Source organism: Electrophorus electricus, chromosome 3 (genome assembly GCF_013358815.1).
Source record: "Electrophorus electricus isolate fEleEle1 chromosome 3, fEleEle1.pri, whole genome shotgun sequence".
Lineage (NCBI taxonomy): Eukaryota > Metazoa > Chordata > Actinopteri > Gymnotiformes > Gymnotidae > Electrophorus > Electrophorus electricus.
Genome location: NC_049537.1, coordinates 11,713,342 through 11,732,795, shown reverse-complemented (window position 1 = coordinate 11,732,795; position 19,454 = coordinate 11,713,342). Strand labels below are relative to the sequence as shown.

The 19,454-nt window shown below is 36.9% G+C and overlaps 1 protein-coding gene across 1 annotated transcript; it reads right to left on the bottom strand.

The window, feature by feature from the left end:
- Positions 1–5,351: 5,351 nt before the first annotated feature.
- On the bottom strand, positions 5,352–18,269 carry LOC113585571 (immunoglobulin-like and fibronectin type III domain-containing protein 1). The gene is made up of 24 exons (XM_027023128.2): positions 18,241–18,269; positions 15,047–15,126; positions 14,828–14,950; positions 14,587–14,726; positions 14,391–14,490; positions 14,148–14,189; positions 14,003–14,048; positions 13,661–13,844; positions 13,393–13,506; positions 13,132–13,294; positions 12,751–13,023; positions 11,402–12,322; positions 10,853–10,977; positions 10,489–10,630; positions 10,016–10,309; positions 9,513–9,809; positions 8,367–8,546; positions 7,820–7,948; positions 7,398–7,706; positions 7,052–7,137; positions 6,774–6,966; positions 6,189–6,485; positions 5,684–6,010; positions 5,352–5,464 (listed from the first exon to the last, which is right to left on the bottom strand). The coding sequence occupies exons 2-24, from the start codon at positions 15,096–15,098 to the stop codon at positions 5,460–5,462; spliced, it is 4,542 nt and encodes a 1,513-aa protein (XP_026878929.2). The 5' UTR covers positions 15,099–15,126; positions 18,241–18,269; the 3' UTR covers positions 5,352–5,459.
- Between the last annotated feature and the right edge of the window lie 1,185 nt (positions 18,270–19,454).

The following is a 19,454-nucleotide window of genomic DNA, read 5'->3' as shown; positions in this document are numbered from 1 at the left end:
AAGCAGGTGAAAAAGTGTTCAGCAGTTCATATCTACCATATTGCAGACCTATGCTTGCCTACTTATTCACAGAGCATGAAGCAAACCTGGGCCCACAAACAGTTACTGAAATAGACAGCTGACTGGAGAATATCAGGCGCCAGCTTCACCAAGGACATCATGTGACAAAAGCAGTGACTATAGTTAGTCAAGTTTTATATTGATAGGCTAAATTAGGCCAGGTTAGGATTAACCTTTCTTTGTAAACATGACTTATGATTCATTTATAATATAATAGCAACTGAAATATGCTTTTTGAGTTTATTGTGTTTTTAATTCAATAAAACTCTTACATTTGCCACAGAGAAACTATTTCGGGACTTATGTGATATGAAAAAACTAAATGGTTTAGCAACTCTGGAAACTCAATCTTGTTCCTTCTCAAATACATTTTAAAATTTGCCTCCAAAATGTTTTTTTTAAATAAAAGATAGTCTGAATATTCCTAGAGCTAAAATACATGCAAATATATCAGTGTCAACCTACTTGGTTTAAATAAACCCAGTGTAACATGAATCTCTCAAAATCTATCTACCGCTGAATAAATAATGACCATGCACTTGAAATAAATTAAAGACAATTTCTTTTGCTACCAGTCCACTATAAGAAACATAATACCAATGCTTCCTGCAACCTGAACAGCTGCATGACTTTAGGGTATGTATCTGAGCCTGGGTCTCCTGCAGAATTTGCCATATTCTGGGAACTGGTGAAATATATAGGCTAAAATCTCTAGTATACATCACATTTGACGCCTGGTAGATGAGTAGTGTTGAGCAGTCACATAACTAAAATAAACCATGCAGTCACAGGCGTTGAGTTATTGCAACTATGTCTACATGCATTTGAACCAAGTAGCATTTCTGGGGTGTTAAAAATATTTAAACATATTTGTAGTAATGTAGTACAGTGGTGTAAAAAAGTGTTTGCCCCCTTCCTGATATCTTATTTTTTTGCATGTTTGTCACACTTAAATGTTTCAGATCATCAAACAAATTTAAATATTAGACAAAGATAACACAAGTAAACACAAAATGCAGTTTTTAAATGAAGGTTTTTATTATTAAGGGAAAGAAAATCCAAACCTACATGGTCCTGTGTGAAAAAGTGATTGCCCCCTAAACAACTGCAATCAAGTGTTTGCAATAACTGGCAGTGAGTGTTTTACAGCACTGTGGAGGAATTTTGGCCCAGTAATCTTTGCAGAATTGTTGTAATTCGGCCACATTGGGTTTTCCAGCATGAACCGCCTTTTTAAGGTCATGCCACAGCATCTCAATCGGATTCAGGTCAGGACTTTGACTAGGCCACTCAAGTCTTCATTTTGTTTTTCTTAAGCCATTCAGAGGTGGACTTGCTTGTGTGTTTTGGATCTTTGTCCTGCTGCAGAACCCAAGTGCACTTCAGCTTGAGGTCACGAACTGATGGTCAGACATTCACCTTCAGGATTTTTTGTTAGACAGCACAATCCATGGTTTCATTTACCACAGCGAGTCTTCCAGGCCCTGAAACAGTAAAACAGCTCCAGACCATCACACTACCACCACCATATTTTGCTGTTGGTATGATGTTCCTTTTCTGAAATGCTGTTACTTTTACGCCAGATGTAATGGGACATACACCTTCCAAAAAGTTAGAATATTTTCCCAAAAGTCTTGGGGATCATCAAGATGTTTTCTGGCAAAACTGAGACAAGCCTTTATGTTCTATCTGCTCAGCAGTGGTTTTCGTCTTGAAACTCTGCCATGCAGGCCATTTTTGCCCAGTCTCTTTCTTATGGTGGAGTCATGAACACTGACCTTAATTGAGGCAAGTGGGATCTCCAGTCCTTTGGATGTTGTTGTGGGGTCTTTTGTGACCTCTTGAATGAGTCGTCGTTGTGCTCTTGGGGTAATTTTGGTCAGCTGGCCACTCCTGGAAAGGTTCACCACTGTTCCATGTTTTCACCATTTGTGGATAATGGCTCTCACTTTGGTTCGCTGGAGTCCCAAAGCTTTAGAAATAGCTTTATAACCTTTTCCAGACTGATAGATCTCAACTACTTTGTATCTCATTTGTTCCTGAATTTCTTTGGATCACAGCATGATGTCTAGCTTTTGATGATCTTTTGGTCTACTTCACTTTGTCAGGCAGGTCCTATTTCCACAGGCCATTAGACTACTCAACTCCCTTTAACAATACACACCACATTTATTTTATTTAACTTTATACCTAGAAACATAGAACTATTATGATCACTATTTATAACCCACACCCCCATCTTCATATGTAGCTACCTTCGCAATAATTGTAATGTTCTCTCTGTGAGCACCTTATCAACATTTTCCAGTGCTAAGTTTATAATACCAGTTACACTGTGCAATAATCACTGGAACAATGTCAATAGTTTCTATATACAATGTGCAGTATTTTATTCCTATGTGCAATATATATATATATATATATATATATATATATAATATATATATATATATATACTTGTACTATATATATATATTATATATTTCTTGTGTATTTATAATATGTCTTGTCTATGCTGACTAATGTCTTCTTTTGTGCACTTACCTTTATGTATATTGTATATTTGCACATCGGAGTTTGGAGAAATGCAATCTCGTTCAGCTGTGCACTACTTGTTGTATAGTCTGAATGACAATAAAGCTGACTTTGAACTTTTGAACTTTGATTTAAGTGATATCTTGATTGAAAACAGGTATGGCAATAATCAGGCCTGGGTGTGGCTAGATAAATTGAACTCACCTTTCGAAAGATGTGATAAACCACAGTTAATTTATGTTTTAACGGGGGGGGGGGGGGAGGCATTCACTTTTTCACACAGGGCCATGTAGGTTTGGATTTTTTTCCCCTTAATAATAGAAACCTTCATTAAAAATGCATTTTGTGTTTACTTGTGTTATCTTTATCTAATATTTAAATTTGTTTGATGATCTGAAACATTTAAGTGTGACAAACATGCAAAAAAATAAGATATCGGGAAGGGGGCAAACACTTTTCACACTACTGTATTTGTTACCTGCATTTTATCATTGTGACATGGGCAAGCAACTAGGAAAAAGGAGCAGGATTCAGATGCGAGTCTCCAAACAGAACAATGTTTATTCAAAAACTACAGCAAATAACAAACTGCGGCTGCTGCAGCAGCTGCTGCTGCTGACATCACAGAGACAATGACCAACCAACAAACAAACGTCAGACAAGAGAGTTTAAATACATCACTGATTAGGGAGAGAACAAGGGGCAGGTGTGACAGGTAGCAGACTAATAAGGGGGCCATGGCAACATGTGAGGGCCGAGTACACAGGAGCACGTGGTGACACGTCACAAAATACAGCACGTGGCGGTCTTACCACATGGATGAGGGAACAGAAGGTAAGGGGGGCATTACAATCATTTTTAAAAGGAACATAAGTTTATGCTGAGTATTAGTATTAAGGAGTAGTAATTATTTTTAAGACAAAATGTAATATTAAGTGTTTCCAGTGACTGGTCTTAGCTATCGTATATATTTTTGTGGATATTTCAGTCATATACAAGTACATTACGTAGTCGTATGATTGATGTTGCTAACACATGTAGTTTTGATGTAGCAAAGTTTTTGTTCAGTTATTTATGTCACTGAAAGGGAATCACAGCAAATCAAGGAACACCGTGTGTGTTGTCAGGCTACCAGCTCACAAGCTGTTTAGGACAGGCCTGAGGTAGCCCATTTTATTTGGCTTAGTTAACAGGATATTCATGCCTACTATGAAAGTAGTAGTCATTCGGCTCTTTAGAAAACATGGTATTACTGCTGATTTTGGATTATCATGTCAGGTATTGTAATACATTTCTGCCTTGTGAGAAATGGTAACAACAAAAAGACTATGTACTCTATTTGAGTGTATCCCTGAAGACTGGATTTTTAATCGTAGATAAATTCATAACTAAACTAAATATGGAGGATACATAATGTTTTATATATAATGCCCTCAGATGTTTCTCTGCTCTTTGTTTTAAACTGTTTATAACTGCATGATGAAAATATTTCAAGAACTATGTCTAGTAAAGGGCAGGTTTTTCACTTGGGCAGAATAATTATACAGAGAGCCTTTCACATGTACATTTCTTCCTACTGTTATCCAGAGCTACTTACATATTTTTCAGTATGACATTGTGTTGGATCAAACCCCTGGTATTAATGTTGCTACCACTGTTGCTCTAACAGCTCTACAAGGTGAACACATTTTCCCATTTCTTTTGTACCTTGAAAAGTGCTTTACCATAAATACAGTCATGATTTGGATTGTGGGTTTACAGATTTAAAATTATATTGAAGTTCAAGTAAACACTGACATTTTATTTAAATTGAAACTCAAAAATTATTTATCCTAATAGGTGTTAAAAAGAAAATCAAATTTTGCTCTGGATCCTCTCAGGGCCTCCCAGGAATACAGTTTAGGAAGTACTGCTTTAGCACATTGATATCTTTATCTTGGTCGATTGCCATCTATCTGTCTTAAGAGTCCATCTCTATCCCTCTGCCATATGCCTACCCCAAAGCTGTTTTGCTAACTGTCACAAGGGTGCATTTCTCTTGTATAAACTTGTATTCACATGCATAATATTGGGAGTTATTAATAGAAGAATATAAACTGGGGTCAAAGCTGATGTAATGAGTAGAAATTAAGGGGTGATTTTGCTGACATTCTTGTCTCATGATACATCAGTTGTAGGTAGAAGGCTGTACTTTTAATTTTATTATTCCAGTTTTACTTTTTAGAGATGTCTTGAATACTTATTAGAACCATGAACTAACATCGTTGTGTATGTTTTGAAGCAGACTATTTACAAGACACATTATTGGGTTGTCATGGCATTTGCAAGGAAAATTAATTGCAAAGTCATTGCTTTTACTCCTGAACAGAGACAGACAGTATGGGCCACAGAAGCAGAATATCTAATAGTGGACACTTTATTCCATATTATGTATTGTGATTTGTGCGTGTTGTGATTGCTATGATGTGTTGCTATGTAAGAACAATGCCATTTTTATTTTTGCTTCGCTCATATTCTTTCACCCAAATAGCAAGAAATATACACAAAATCCAGGGATATATGCTGATATGTTAACATGCACATATAATGAGACATTTGACTTGATTAATCTTTGTTTATTAATTTGTTTAAAGTATTAAAGCATCTAAATTGTAACTTTCACTAGTTTAGTGTGGAGTGCAGCTATAGCAAGTCTAAGTCAAGGCTGAACTATATATCCAGACTATCCCCAGTTAGCTTTAATATGCTTGCACATTTGTGTATGTCACTACAGGTATTTCTACAACTAGAATTAAATTACAAAATGTCATTGAAAGGAATCAAGAGCGGATAAATCCTCCATCTCCTATCTCCCAGGCAGCATTTCATTCTAAAAAACAAAAAATAGAAAAAAATGGTATAAAGAGAGAAAAGGCAAGAATTATGTTAAAGTCTACGACTGGGTAAACAAAAATGATCCAGTGAACTATAGCTTTTGATATAAAGGTAAATTAATTAATTATAGAAAAAACTATCATTGTAAAAATAATAAATATTAGGCTGTGCACATACAGTAGTCTTTTATTACTAACATGTTTTCATAGCATACCTCTGACTGTAAGCTTGGTGGTACATTCAGCATGGCCTACTGAGTTTTCTGCAACAACTTTGTACTCTCCATTGTCTTTTGACCCCACCCTTAGGATTAGTAAGGAACAGACACCACATGTATTGGTGATGTAGTAGTTGGTATTGGTGTTGATGCTGATGTTGTTGTGGTACCAGGTAATGTGGGGACTGGGGTTGCCTCTCACAGCACAGCTCATGTAACATTCATATTTCTCTGGGCTAATGTGGGCTTTCAGTGGGACCGTGAAAATTGGTGCAGAGTCTAAGTTGCACGTCTTGGGCTCAGGAATGTTAAGGGTGAGCTTTTCTGTGGGAAACATGTATATGTAAGTGTGAATATTCGATTTGACTCTTTTAGTAACAGCATATGTGTAGAGATATGTAGAAAAACAAATCTTGGCATTTGAATGCTATTCAAGATTTAAATCACCTGCTCTCCAAAGAGATAAGGACCTGTGAATAGTAATAATACTGAAGATATTTACCTTTCTTCCTGATAATCCCCCATGTTGGGGACTTGGAGGCTTGGGAGAGCCCCATGTCATTCTTGGCATACACACGGAAGTTATACTCTCGTCCTGGCATGATGTTGACAGCTGTGAAATTGTTGTTGAACAGATGATCAGCCACTGTGTGCCAGGTCTGTTTGACTGAGTCACGTTGGGCCACTGTGTAATGCAGACGGTCATCTTGTTTCTCATCTGGTGATGGACTCCAGGACATAGTTAGTGTGCCAGGGACATTTTCCTCCAGTTCCACTGGACCAGGAGGTTTAGGATCATCTATAGATGCACCAGAAATATAGACCTTTTCAAATTCCGGCCCTTTAACTTCCGCCTGCCTTGTCAGTCATGTAATTTCTTTGCATGCACATCATTGTACAATTAGGCATGTTCCTGGATCTTTCTTGATTTTGGGAAATAATTCTAAACATAATGAGGAAATACACCATCCCACTATAGGATTTTTAAAAATCCATGCACATCTCTTTTTTTCATTCTTAGGTTTTCTTCTGGTATTAAACTTGAGCATTTTTTTGTTTATATGGTGTACTTATTTTGCTATACTACCTGTGACTCTTATCTCAGTACTGAAGGTCTCCTGGCCAACAATGTTCTTGACTGTGATGGTGTAGATTCCACTATCACAGCGCTCCGCGGATGGAATCAGGAGCTGAGATGTGCCCTCTGTGTTGCTCACAGTTACACGTTTATTCATAGGTATTCCATCCTTGACCCAGATTATGTTTGCCATAGGTGATGCCTGCCATTTGAAAGTAAATGCTTCATTGAAGGCATATTCACTCTCAACATTGTGTGCAATCAAACTTTTGATTATTTTGCCATACTTCAAAAGTGATGTTGACTCGAGCAGAATTTCCAGCTCTCACCACCATAAAGCTCTTCAATTTTCGATCAAGGAAATTTGGTCTCACTAGAAATGAATGATATTTAAAAAGATAGGTTACTGTGTTACTATTACTGAATAGGCATCAATTACTTTTGCATAATATACAAAAATTACAGTATAATAGTTTAATCATAATGCAAGTATACCCATGATTCAAGAATCTATGATTATTTTGTGGAATAATACTGGCAGTTGTCTAGTTAAAAAAAAAGATGTAAATGATTAAATAAATGTTTAAATTGATTTAATAAAGGTTTTTACTGTAAAATCCCACGGTATCTTACCTGGTGGTGGCATGGCAATGACATAGTTATCCAGATCCCGGGGTTCACCATTTCCGCCCTCATTTGTTGCAATCACTCTTACCCAGTACATGGCCATGGACTTAAGGCCAAGGATTGTAAAGGAAGTTGAGATAATTGCATTGGAGTTGCAGTGAGTCCATTCTGTGTTCTCTGCTGGCCTTAGTTCCACAAAATATCCTTTTGCTTCATCCTGCACTCCTTTTTCTACCTTTGGTTTACTCCAGCTCAGGGACAAGGAAGAATAGGTTGAGTCTAACACTTTCAGGTCAATCACTTTAGCTGGGGGCTCTGCAGAAACATACAATTATTATAGTTGGACAATAATATTATGACAATGTATTCTATGTGCATTTAACAACCTGCATGTGCATGCATGTATATATGTGTGTCATTTTTATTACTCTTTGGGTCTCTGGCTATCACAAATTCAGTGGGTGAACTTGGATCTCCAACACCAGAGAAGTTAATGGCTGAAACACGGAATTCATATTCTATTCCTTCCACAACATCTTTCACTCCATACTTCTTGGCTGGAGGCACAAGCAAAGAGTAACTTAGCAGTAGTTAAAAATCTAAATCTAAATACTATAAAAAATATGATGCATTAATTGAAATTTTAATTTAGTTCTTCTAACATTTTAAATGGGTAAAACCTTTAAAACAATATACAACATTGTACATCATTTTACATTCAGGACTCATTTTTTATTCATCCTAAAATTAAAGTAAGATAATTAGTAAACAAAACTAGTATAAATCAGTCAGTATTGTCTCATAACTACCTGGCACCTTCTATAAGTCTAGTAATAGTAGTGGTCAGCTATTAATTACTCTTTCAGTTGACACTTTGGCAGTGTGCATCACTTTAGCAGAGATCAAATGACAACTAATGAATAGCTTAAAATCTCTGTAGCCTACAAATCAAAATTAAACATGCAAGCATTCAACCTCTGATTGGCTCATCAGGAGGGTTTACTTGGCTCCAAAGGTTGCTACCCCTCTTGCGTTTCTCCAGATTGTAGCCCACAATGCTGGTTCCTCCAGTTTTGGTGGGAGGGGCCCATGACAAATTTATGCATTCCTTGAAAGCACTGTCAACTTTGGGTGTGGATGGTGGACCAGGATATGCTATAACACATTCAGATGAATATAAATTCTCTTGAATCATGACTCAAAATATGATTGCAAATGTGTAGGATTTATTACAAGCTAAAGTATATTAAAACCTACAAATGAATTAGACTTGGACTACAGCAGGGGTTCCCACCCTTTTGCAACTTGGGGCCACATAACCCACCACAAAACGTTCCACGGCGCACATGAAAATGTAATCAATCATTTAAAGTCTAAAAAAATGGAGCACAACAATTAATGTACCGTATCAGATTTTTCACTGTGGAAGATCCTGTTTTTAACCATTTATCCATGATGTTTACCCATCCTTATACAAGAGGATATAAATGTTTTACTTAGACACCAATTAACGTAACTAGCTGCTGATCCACCAGCTAGCTTTGTCAGTCTTGTGACTGTACTATGCCAGACCAATCATTGAGCTCGACCTAAATATAATGTTTAATTTTTGCAAATAATTTACATATCTCTCACATCTGTAATTATTTGATGAAATTTCTGTATATAGGAAGGATTTTTACATGGTAAAACAGAAAAAAATTAACCTTTGGCCAATGCCCCCCTAGCAGTGCCACTGCGGCTCACTCGGGGGCCATAGCCAACTGGACTAGGGCATTAAAAATGAACCTTTTTTAATAGGTAATGAACATGAGATTAGTGTGAGTTAGTTAATTAACATGAGATAATATGAGATTTGTATTCATGTGAGATGTGGTCAGCTCAGTGTTGCAAAGCAGTTTTTCTCTGATCCACTACACTTTATTCAAATAATCAAATCATCAATAAATTGTTTTAAAAGCAGAAGTAAACAGTAAATTTCATATTGCTGTGATATTCAATGGCTAGATTGTTAAATAGAATAACTTTGAATCAATGTATAGGAAAACACTGCTGACAGAATTACTTCTATCACGAGACATAATAACCAGTCAAATTTGTGATTTATGTAAGCAGTCTCACCTTTAGTGCCAGCCTGTATGTCATCTGTCTCGAACACATCACTGATGCCTTCTGCAGTTATGGCCCTAATGCGGTAGCAGTATTTCCTGCCGTGGTCCACATCTGTGTCCTTATAGTGAGCTTCACCTGGGATATTCCCAATCTTCTTCCAGGTGTTTCGTCCCAGCTGTTGCCGTTCCAGATTGTACTGAGTCACAGAAGAGCCTCCATCATCTTTTGGAGGCCGCCATTTGAATTCCACACAGGATGATGATGCTTCAATCACCTCCGTAGGCCCCACTGGATGGGTAGGTTTGTCTATATTTGAAAAAACAAAAACAAAAACAAAAAACCCAAAAACATACTAGTTTTTCTTCTTTGCATTCCCCGTTTATGTCATGTGTCTAAGAAAACATTTGCTCAATTAACATTTTTTAATCCAAATACTAAAAAAGGACTTTGTCAAGAACACTGGGGCAATTAAAACAGTATAACCACATACACTAGGTTTCAACATTACTGACCTAAAACAATCAGACTGGAGAAAGCCTCGGTAGTCCCGAATTCATTCTTTAGCTTGAGCTTGATCTCTCCAGTGTCTTTGCGCTGGCACTTGGTTAGGAGCAGACTGCTGTGGCTGGACGACTTCTCAATCTTAATGTTGGTGCCGTTAAACAGCTCCTCAGCCTTGTTGTACCAGTGAATCTTTACTGGCTCCTTACCCACAAAACTCAGACTGAAGGTGGCATTCTGGCCAACCTTGATAATCACAGGCTCAGAGAATTTAGTCAGATCATCTTTATTTATCTTTGGAGGATCTGGGTATACATACATAAAAACTCTTCTGAATCGTTCTTAAACTTTTTATAATAATACCATTGGCTTAATACTGCTCATTATTTATCTTTTTATTGTAGGTTTAAAATGTATTCTAAAATAGAATTAATTAAATTACTGTCCTAAATGACCTTAAGTGACCTTAAATTAATTAAATTACCTTCCACAATAAGTATGGCCTCTGTTTTATGCCCATCTGCTTCAAAGCGATACTTCCCATTGTCGTCCTCCTTACAATTGCTAATCAACAGTTTGTGAAAAGCCCCATCTTTGATGATCTTCAAGTCATCAATGGACTTTAACTGCACAGACAGTTTAATAGAGGGATTACTGGCAAAACATTTCTCAGTTACTCCATCTGTTGTCTACAGTATACACCTTAATGAGTCCAGGCATACTATTAGGGCTAATTCTGCATAGTAATATAATAACCAATGAGTAGCCTGTTACACACAGCAGAAAATATTTAGCATGATTGCAGTTGGCTTATGGCCTGCATGACTGGAATATGTGGGAGCACTCACTTCTTTTCCATCCTTATACCACACTCCATTACAGTTTGTGCTGCTTAGCTTGCACACCATTTCAGCTGTCTGACCCATAATGGCTCTGACATCTTGTAACCCACAAGTGAAGTGAACTCCTGGGGCTGGAAAAGTAATGCACACCCATTATCTGAAAGGGTGGTCTATCTCTTTTCTCAGCATGGGAATTACAATAACCATGCCTAGACTGATTGTGTCAGATCAATGTATCTCTATTGTTCACACCTATAATATATGATTTAAATCTACATTTATATACTTAATGCTTTATATCTATACTACCTTTTGGAAAACATACAAAAGTCTGTGCAAGATCCATGGGTTAATATAGTGACATCTAAATTTTCACATTTTAATGTATATACAGTTCATGGCTTGTGTACTGTATATTCAGGACATATTTTGTAGCTTTTTTTACCTAGTGACTGGAAATACTCAAAAATTGGATTTTGATGCCAGTCACCACTAATTAATCAACAATCTGCCAAATGTTACTTTATATGTAACACTGTACTGCAAATGACTCACCAATTATACTGTTAGGCACCAAGGGCCCTGTCCTCACGTTCTTCTTTCTCTCTACGACTTCACTGAGTGACTCTGGAGTAGTCTGTCCATATCCATGATACCTATTCTCTGGCTCTGGTTCCTCTTTCTCCATATTTTTGTCTTCCTTTTCTAGCTCTTCTAGAGTTTTTTCATTCACACCTTCACAGAGAGACTTGGGTATAGGCTTGTCATTTGGCTTAATTTGGTCTTTGGATTCATCTGGGGAAGTGACTGGAGGTTTGACTGGAGGTTCAGCTGTAGGTGTAGTTGGAGGCTTGCATGGAGGTTCAGCTGGAGGTGTGGTTGGAGGCTGGGTTGGATGCTTGGATGGAGGTTCAGCTGGAGGTGTGGTTGGAGGCTTGGATAGAGGTTCAGCTGGAGGTGTGGGTGGAGGCTTGGATAGAGGTTCAGCTGAAGGTATGGTTGGAAGCTTGGATAGAGTTTCAACTGGAAGTGTGGTTGGAGGTTTGGGAAGAGACTCAGCTGGAGGCATAGCTGGAGTCTTGGATGGAGATTCACCTGGAGGCATGGTTGGAGGCTTGGTTGGAGGTGTGCTTGGAGACTTGGATGGATGTTCAGCTGGAGGTGTGCTTGGAGGTTTGGATGAAGACTCAGCTGGAAGCATGGTTGGAGGCTTAACTGGAAGCCTGCATGAAGTTTGAGCTAGAGGCTTGGTTTGAGGCCCAGTTGGAGGTTTAGTCATAGGCTCATGCTCATAGGCTTGAGGCACTACAGCCTGTTTGGCCTGATGTTGTTTCAGCATCTCCGTCTTCTCCTCTCTTGCCTTTTGTAGCTTGGCTTGCTGCTGAGCTGCGACCTTTGACAAGTCATCGCCACTCCCTCCTGCCTGAGTTGTTTTGCGTGCTGCTTTCTTTCCATGGTTGTTTGGGTTATTGTCAGCTGTTCCAAGGGCAGTTGCATATAGACATGTTAATATGCTAGTGACTGAATGGAAAACTTCCAGCAAGACCACACCCCTCAATTTAAAATTGTACTCAGTGACATTGGGGACATAGATTATAAGACACATAATCAGTTCAATCTTATTGAACTCTACAAAAATAGAATATACTCTACTAATGGAGCTCATCTGAACTGAATTATATATTTGCAACAATTAAAAATTCAGCTATCTATTCAGGTTAGAAACAAGTGTGAAGAGTTTGAGTGCCAAGAATATTATATGGATCAAAATGTGGTCTTTCTAATCAATGTGCTGGTGAAGATATATATCATTTTGTTCAAACATGCATTACATTCTTTATTAATTCATTGAAGAGGTTTGGTGGTTGATACTGATTTAGAAAATGGCTAAATTCTAAATTTACCTTCTACAATCAGCCAAGCATTACATGACTTAATTCCAGCTACCGCAGCATAGATGCCAGTGTCCACCTTCATGCAGTCCTTCACAAGCAGTCTGTGGATTAACATGTCCTCAGACACTGTAATGCCATACTTTTTGCCTTGCACCAAGGGCGTACTCTTTCCCATCCATGTGATCTTTGCAAATGGAGCAGACAGAACACATTCAAAGACTGCATCCTCTCGTTCAATTGCCTTTACTTCCTGAATCTTCACCAGGAAATCCACCACTGGAACTATAAACATGTAAAATAGGTCAGACACAGTGGGGAAAAAATCAAGCCAAACCATAGTTTTTAAAATTGTTTTATTGAAATTTTAAATGATTTCTTCACTAGCCTTACTTTTGAAGTCAGTAGAGAATACATTGACTCCTTCAATATCTACTTGGTACAGTCCAGCATCATCTTGAGTCAGGCCATTCACACTAAATATTAACCTTCTGCCAATTTGATGGAGACTGTGCTTCTCATCTGTATCAGAGCTGAATGGAATCATATTGCCATCCTATATCACCAAAAAATAATATTTAAATAATACTACTTTGCTTCTTGTTTTCAATTTTAGATGTGTGAGAACAAATTTTCAAAGAAATGAAGTCTTACTTTATAGAGGAAGATTCTTGCATTAGGATCCTTGAGATCAATCTCAAATTCGAACTGCGCACATGCAGGACTTTTCATCTCAATGTGTTTCAAGTTGCCTAAGTAGTCAATGTACTGTTGGAAGAAAGAAAAGTTTAAAAGTTAGCTATTTACAAATTTACATTTATTAGCAGAAATAGCAGAAATGTAATTAATGACTGTTATGTTCCAGACTGCTATCTTTATGTAGTACACTTTACATGCAGATGTCCTTTAACTATCATTCTACCTGTGCCTGTTGCTCTTCAATTTCTCTTTTCTTCTCATTCAGTTTCTTCAGCATCCATCGAAAGTCAGTCACTCCATATTCAGCACAGATGCGCTCATAATCTTTCCTATCTGCACTCAACAGTAACTCCCAAAATTTTTCATCAACTTCTCCATCTTTTCTTTCATTTTTTGGACGATCAGCTCTATGAAAACATTAAAACAACAGATGCAACCAAAGTCTTAGTTTACAGTTTCAAGTCTGAATTATCATAAGAGTAACCATGTATACATACTTTATTATTAAGCTCTATGACTGATCATATTTCAACTATGTTTGGAGTTACATGTCTAAATGTCTTACCGAGTTTTAAGGGTCTTTTTAAAATCTGCTGGATGTTCACGTTGTGCTAGTGAAGAAATAATTTTTAAAAAGTAATATCAGTCATGGTGTCTTATGTTTTTTCTTGTTTACTTTTTGGTTAAAAATAATAAAATGCAAGACATACCTCTTCGTGCCTCTTGCAATGCTTTACTCTTGTTGAATCCAACTATAATGAGGAAATTTTACCATTTATAGTTATATCATGGCCTAATCGTATTTTACCAATAATATATCAAGAAAAAATATGAACTCAACCTGCCATGATTTTAATTTCAACTGTTAAAATGACCAAGCATCAAACATCTAAAAATCTTCAAAGAATAATATACTGAAAGTGCAAAGAAACAAGGAAATTAACTCTACTCACTCTCAATCACATTTAGTGCTGCAGTGACAGTAGCAAATCCAAGCTCATTCTCAGCCAAGCACTTATAGGTGTCTGCCTGGTCTACAGCCACATTAGGCATCTAGTGAACAAAATATTAATTGAAACTTATGCAAAAAAAAAAAAGAAAGAAGAAATCAAGACTGTAGCACTAGTTTTAACCATACAGATATGATACCTGTAACTGATGTTCTCCTGTAACTTGATTATACACAGTGATGTATTTTTCTTTATCAGAAGTATCACCATTGCTTCGAATCCATCTTATAGTTGGTGTTGGATCTCCAGTGACGATGGCTTTGAAAACAGCTAATTTCCCTTTTGAAAAATGGATTAACAATGTCAGCAGTGTTTTGCAGGATTGTACTAAATTTTATTCACCCATTGATGGTAAATCTTACTGAGATCTAGCACTCTACCTTCTTGGATAGTGAGGGCAATGGGTTTACGTGAGAAGTCTGGGTGGCTCTTTCCTGGAGGAATTCCCTCTACAAATTGAGTGATCATTACACCTGGAACTCTGGATCTCTTTTTGATGGAAACTGCAAAAATAAAATAAAAACTTTGTGTGACCTTAGAACTATGCAATATGGGGGCTATGCAATATTGCATATAGATTCACTAAAAATGATACCTACCCTGCCCAGGAGCTGTGGGCTCCTCTTCTTTTGACTTAAAAACTTTCATCATATCACTACGAACTCAGACAATTGGATTCCTGTTAGATCATAGTTTTGGTCAATTCCTTATGATGCACATACTATGGACTAAATTGATTTATTTCCTGTTGTTCTTTGGTATATAGCAAATGAAACAGGCTTATATAATTTCAGATTTACATTGGCACCTAATCACCATCACTTACCATTTATTTAGACCCATTTATCTTGTGTTCACTGGATGGTTTATTAGCTAAACCTGTATTATAGGTACACTTTATGGACTATACAAATATAGACCGCAGTCTATATCATTCCATGCACAGTTTATTAGCCATCTTCTCTTCAGTAGTCAATTTTTGACCACAGGGTCACTGTTGAGTATATAGTATTTGGGTGGGGGAATATCTTTAGCACAGCAATGCTTCTGACATGGTAGTGAGTATTGCACCGATAAAGATGTATCAGGCAGAGCAGTGTTATAGAGTTTCACTGTCACTGCTGAGTTGAGAAAAGTCAGTTACCAAATTAAATAAATAAAATCCAAACAGATTTGTTAATGTTCTTAGAAACTGACCACTTATAAAGAGAGTTACCATAAACTGTAACCATAGTAGTTTCTTAACTGTATACCTACAACATGTCCTACAGTCTTAAACAACAGTTAAAGGTTTCTAAAAATGGTTGGTGAGTGTATAGCTGCCCCGTGTCTACAGACCATGTGTTAGAGGTGTTAAAAAAAAAGAAAGAAGAAAAGTTGCTTTGACCAAATTTGTCTCTTGTAGGTTGTACTAGAGAGGAAACACGGTGCTTGTTTTGTTAATATCTAGATCATTTAAAACATCTAGGGCATAGACAATTTCACTACATTGAATTTTATTCCCTAAGGCAGTGAGTTTGGAGTGTGACAACTTGATAAGTCTCCTGTCAGATTTTCCCAGCAAGAGTAAGAAATTCCATCTGTAGCATAATTCTTACTGCAGTGTGGACCAAGTTGGCAGTGGTGTCATTTACTCCTTGCTGCAGCCTCAGGATTTAGGCATTATGTCTTCAGCAGGAATGTAATGCTGACACACTTTGAATAAACCTGCTCTTGCCGTAGTCTCTATTAAATGGAATGATGTGGTGAGGGTATGTGATTGGGACTTAAAAATGGGGCATTGCACCTCCCTGCCTTGTAATAGGAAGAGTTTAAGGGGGAGCATCTGAAGTACTCTTTGTGTACCTGTGGCTCTGTATATATGTGGCTCTGTTTAAATGTGTCATGAGAGAGTTCTTGTTCTCTTGTTTTTGGTCATGTGATAAAGTCTCTTGCCCAAAAATAAATACAACACATTTAATATTTATTGTAGTAATCAAATAAAGCATGTAGAAGTAATTTTTTATTGATGTTGACCTTGAAAACCAGAATTTTTTTAAAACAGCACAATCTTAATATTGCAAACATATGTAATTTTTGTGTGTCTGTAATAATATAATGAAATTTTGATCACTTTTCCTGGCTGTTAATGGGTGACAAAAAAATCAATAATTGGAGGAATTTGTATGCTTGCATAAAACTATACATGCACTTAGCTTACTGAGTCAAATGACTCTGCCTGTCCTTGCCTGGGATAGGTCACATATCTCATAAAACAGTCAGTCAGAGGAGGATTTGACACAAGTTCTTTGTGATTCCCACAGCTTGCCCTTAATACAAAAGACCTCTCTAATTGAATATTTAGTATAGACTTCTAGAATTAGTTATTCTCTATAAAATGCTAATAATGGAGTCAGGATTAGAAATCAAGGTTTAGAATAGAGGTTTTAATAAAGTTTATGGGAGATGCTAAGGTCTTAGCACACTGCAAACCTGCCAGTTAATCCTTGTTTACTTTGCAGGTGTATGTCACAACCTGCAAAACACCCAGGTTAATCTAATGTTGCATTGTATGCTTGTTTTTAGGTTGCAAACACTATGATTTACTGATCACCACTATTCCTAACAAGTCTGTTCTAAAATGTACCACAAATTAGGAATGAAATGGGGTATTCATCTGAGAAGAGGGAAGAATACTAAAGATGTTTTAAACCAGTGTACAGGATCCCTGTATATCTTTTTGTAAACGTATCTGTTCCTGTGGGAGATGAGAAATAGCAATGCCTAGAGGTGGAGATTGATTTATACATAAGCCCAGGGGCTTGAGGACCTAAGGTCCAAAGATCTGACTAGTGGCACTGGGCTGCTCAGGTTTTATGACTTAAACATTACTTCTCATACATTCCTCGAACACTTTGCTTGGAGCCCTTACTTTTTTACAGGGTATAAGCTTACTCACTTGGATCTGCATGTTTTAATATGTTTCTTGACATGTCAAAAAAAACACCCCAAATAAACAACAAAAAAAACCCAAAACAAACAAAAAAACTGACAAAACACAGCGACACAATTTTTGTTTTTCCATTTCCATTCCAAAATACACCTCTCTAAAACAGTAGTGTCTATTATAACCTTCAAACAGATATAATTTGATAAATGGCTTCAGTGGTCTTAATTGTGCTCACTAATGAAATTGAAACACCATAGGTGTGTTGATGGTTAGAAATGTAATATAGCAATCTTTAGTCATTGCATGCACTGTTGAATATAATCATTTAAATGTCATCCCAATAGCTTTCCTCTGGCATTCCTACTATAAAAGAACACCACACTGAATTTAAAGTATCACTATAAGCTGAAATTAATAATAGCACATTAATTTAATTAAAATAAACTATCATGACCAGTTTATTTGCTAACTGTCTCAAATGTATCTTTTCCTAACATGAGTCTTCATTTAGAACAAAACCAAACTGTTCCATGCACACACACTCAACACATTTCAGAAATGGTCAGAAACAGCAAATTACTTATTTGTACTTCAGAGGAAATTTCTTTGTTGAAATTAATTAATGCTCTTGTCATGTATAAAGTGCAGAATGCACAGTAGTTACAAAAGGATGACAGGGACTCAAATTTGCATGGTGGATTCTACTAGTTCAAGAAATTCTCATATGTGAGTAAGTTATAATTTGCAGCACAGTCCTTCACCATTAGTAATCATATTTCATTATGCCTTCCGCCATAAGGTGAAATATTTTCTATGCATTATCATGCGATAACCTCTGCTATAAAAGAGGTACTGAGAACTTACTTTGTGCAAGGTGTGCAGTGCCTTTTGCCCAGCTGTCTGCCTGCCCAGTTGTGTCTGATACTTCAGTGCTGACTCCTCTCCTTTTCAGGGAAATTAACTTTGTTTGGGACCTCCCTCTTCTATGGCGAGGATCAGGAAGGGTTGAATTTCTCTTGTGCTAGTCAATGTGAAATTAACTTATGACTTTTCTCTTGTGACAGAGAGGGTCTTATTCATCTTATTCAGCCCTGCCCATTTTCAAGACTCAACTCTTCCTTATTTTGTCCTTTAACTTCCTGTTTACATTAGCCGGTAATAGAAAATGGTGTCAAAAGGGGATCAATATGGGAACTTCTATAGCAGAGATGGTGGTTTAAAATTACAGCATCCCTGTACTATTTCCAGCTGGGAAGACATAATAAAAAATGGCCAAAAATAACACAGACATACAACTAGAACACTCAATATTTCACAGTCAATATTTAGGTAGATACACTTAGAGAATATTGAAATAATGTCTAATATTAGCCAGCTATATACAAATTCACAAACCTGTGTGTTCCATGGATTGTTATGGGAATGACCACAAGTTATTCAACTTTCATTTCTGATGGTGAAGATGTTTAATAATATTACAAAATCATCATCTGTATTGTATATGCTCATGGCTATATTAGCATTAACTAGCATGTACAACAGTGGTTTTCAGTAACAACACTCAAATGCAATGTCACTTGACTGTAGTTCAAAGACAAAATTAACAAGATGACAGTTGTTCAGCACTTGCAGTGAATAAGCTATGTGCTCAACACCCTCCACTGGGATTCCATGAGATGAGAATTCAGAAGCATTCTGAGAACATAAAGAGCCACTGCTGAGAAAGCTACCAGTGGAGTGGTAAGTGCATTTAGTATAGAGACAGCATGGAAGTGCCTCCCTGTACATGTTAGAAAACTTAGCTAGTGTAAGAAATTACATATAAAAACATATAGAATATAAAAACCTCCATAAATATGTGGTCCAGGGAAGACAGGGAAAGGCAAGTGTAATCCATTCTGCAACTGTGAAACTAAAGTCTAATTTTATGTTAGAGCTGACTTGTGTATGTCAGAGCATATACATAACTACCCTATGAGCTGATATTGCATGGGGTATTCACTGAGTCATGATATTTGACTCCTGCTTGAATGATTGTGAAAGAATCTGACTGAAAATAACAAGGATGGAATTTATTT

Excerpts from the sequence above, each read along its gene's own strand:
- LOC113585571 (XM_027023128.2), bottom strand. The coding sequence starts at position 15,098 with ATGATGAAAGTTTTTAAGTCAAAAGAAGAGGAGCCCACAGCTCCTGGG. Across the intron at positions 13,295-13,392 it reads CAAGAATCTTCCTCTATAAA|GATGGCAATATGATTCCATT; the intron begins GTAAGACTTCAT and ends TTGGTGATATAG. Across the intron at positions 7,138-7,397 it reads CATTGCCATGCCACCACCAG|TGAGACCAAATTTCCTTGAT; the intron begins GTAAGATACCGT and ends ATTCATTTCTAG.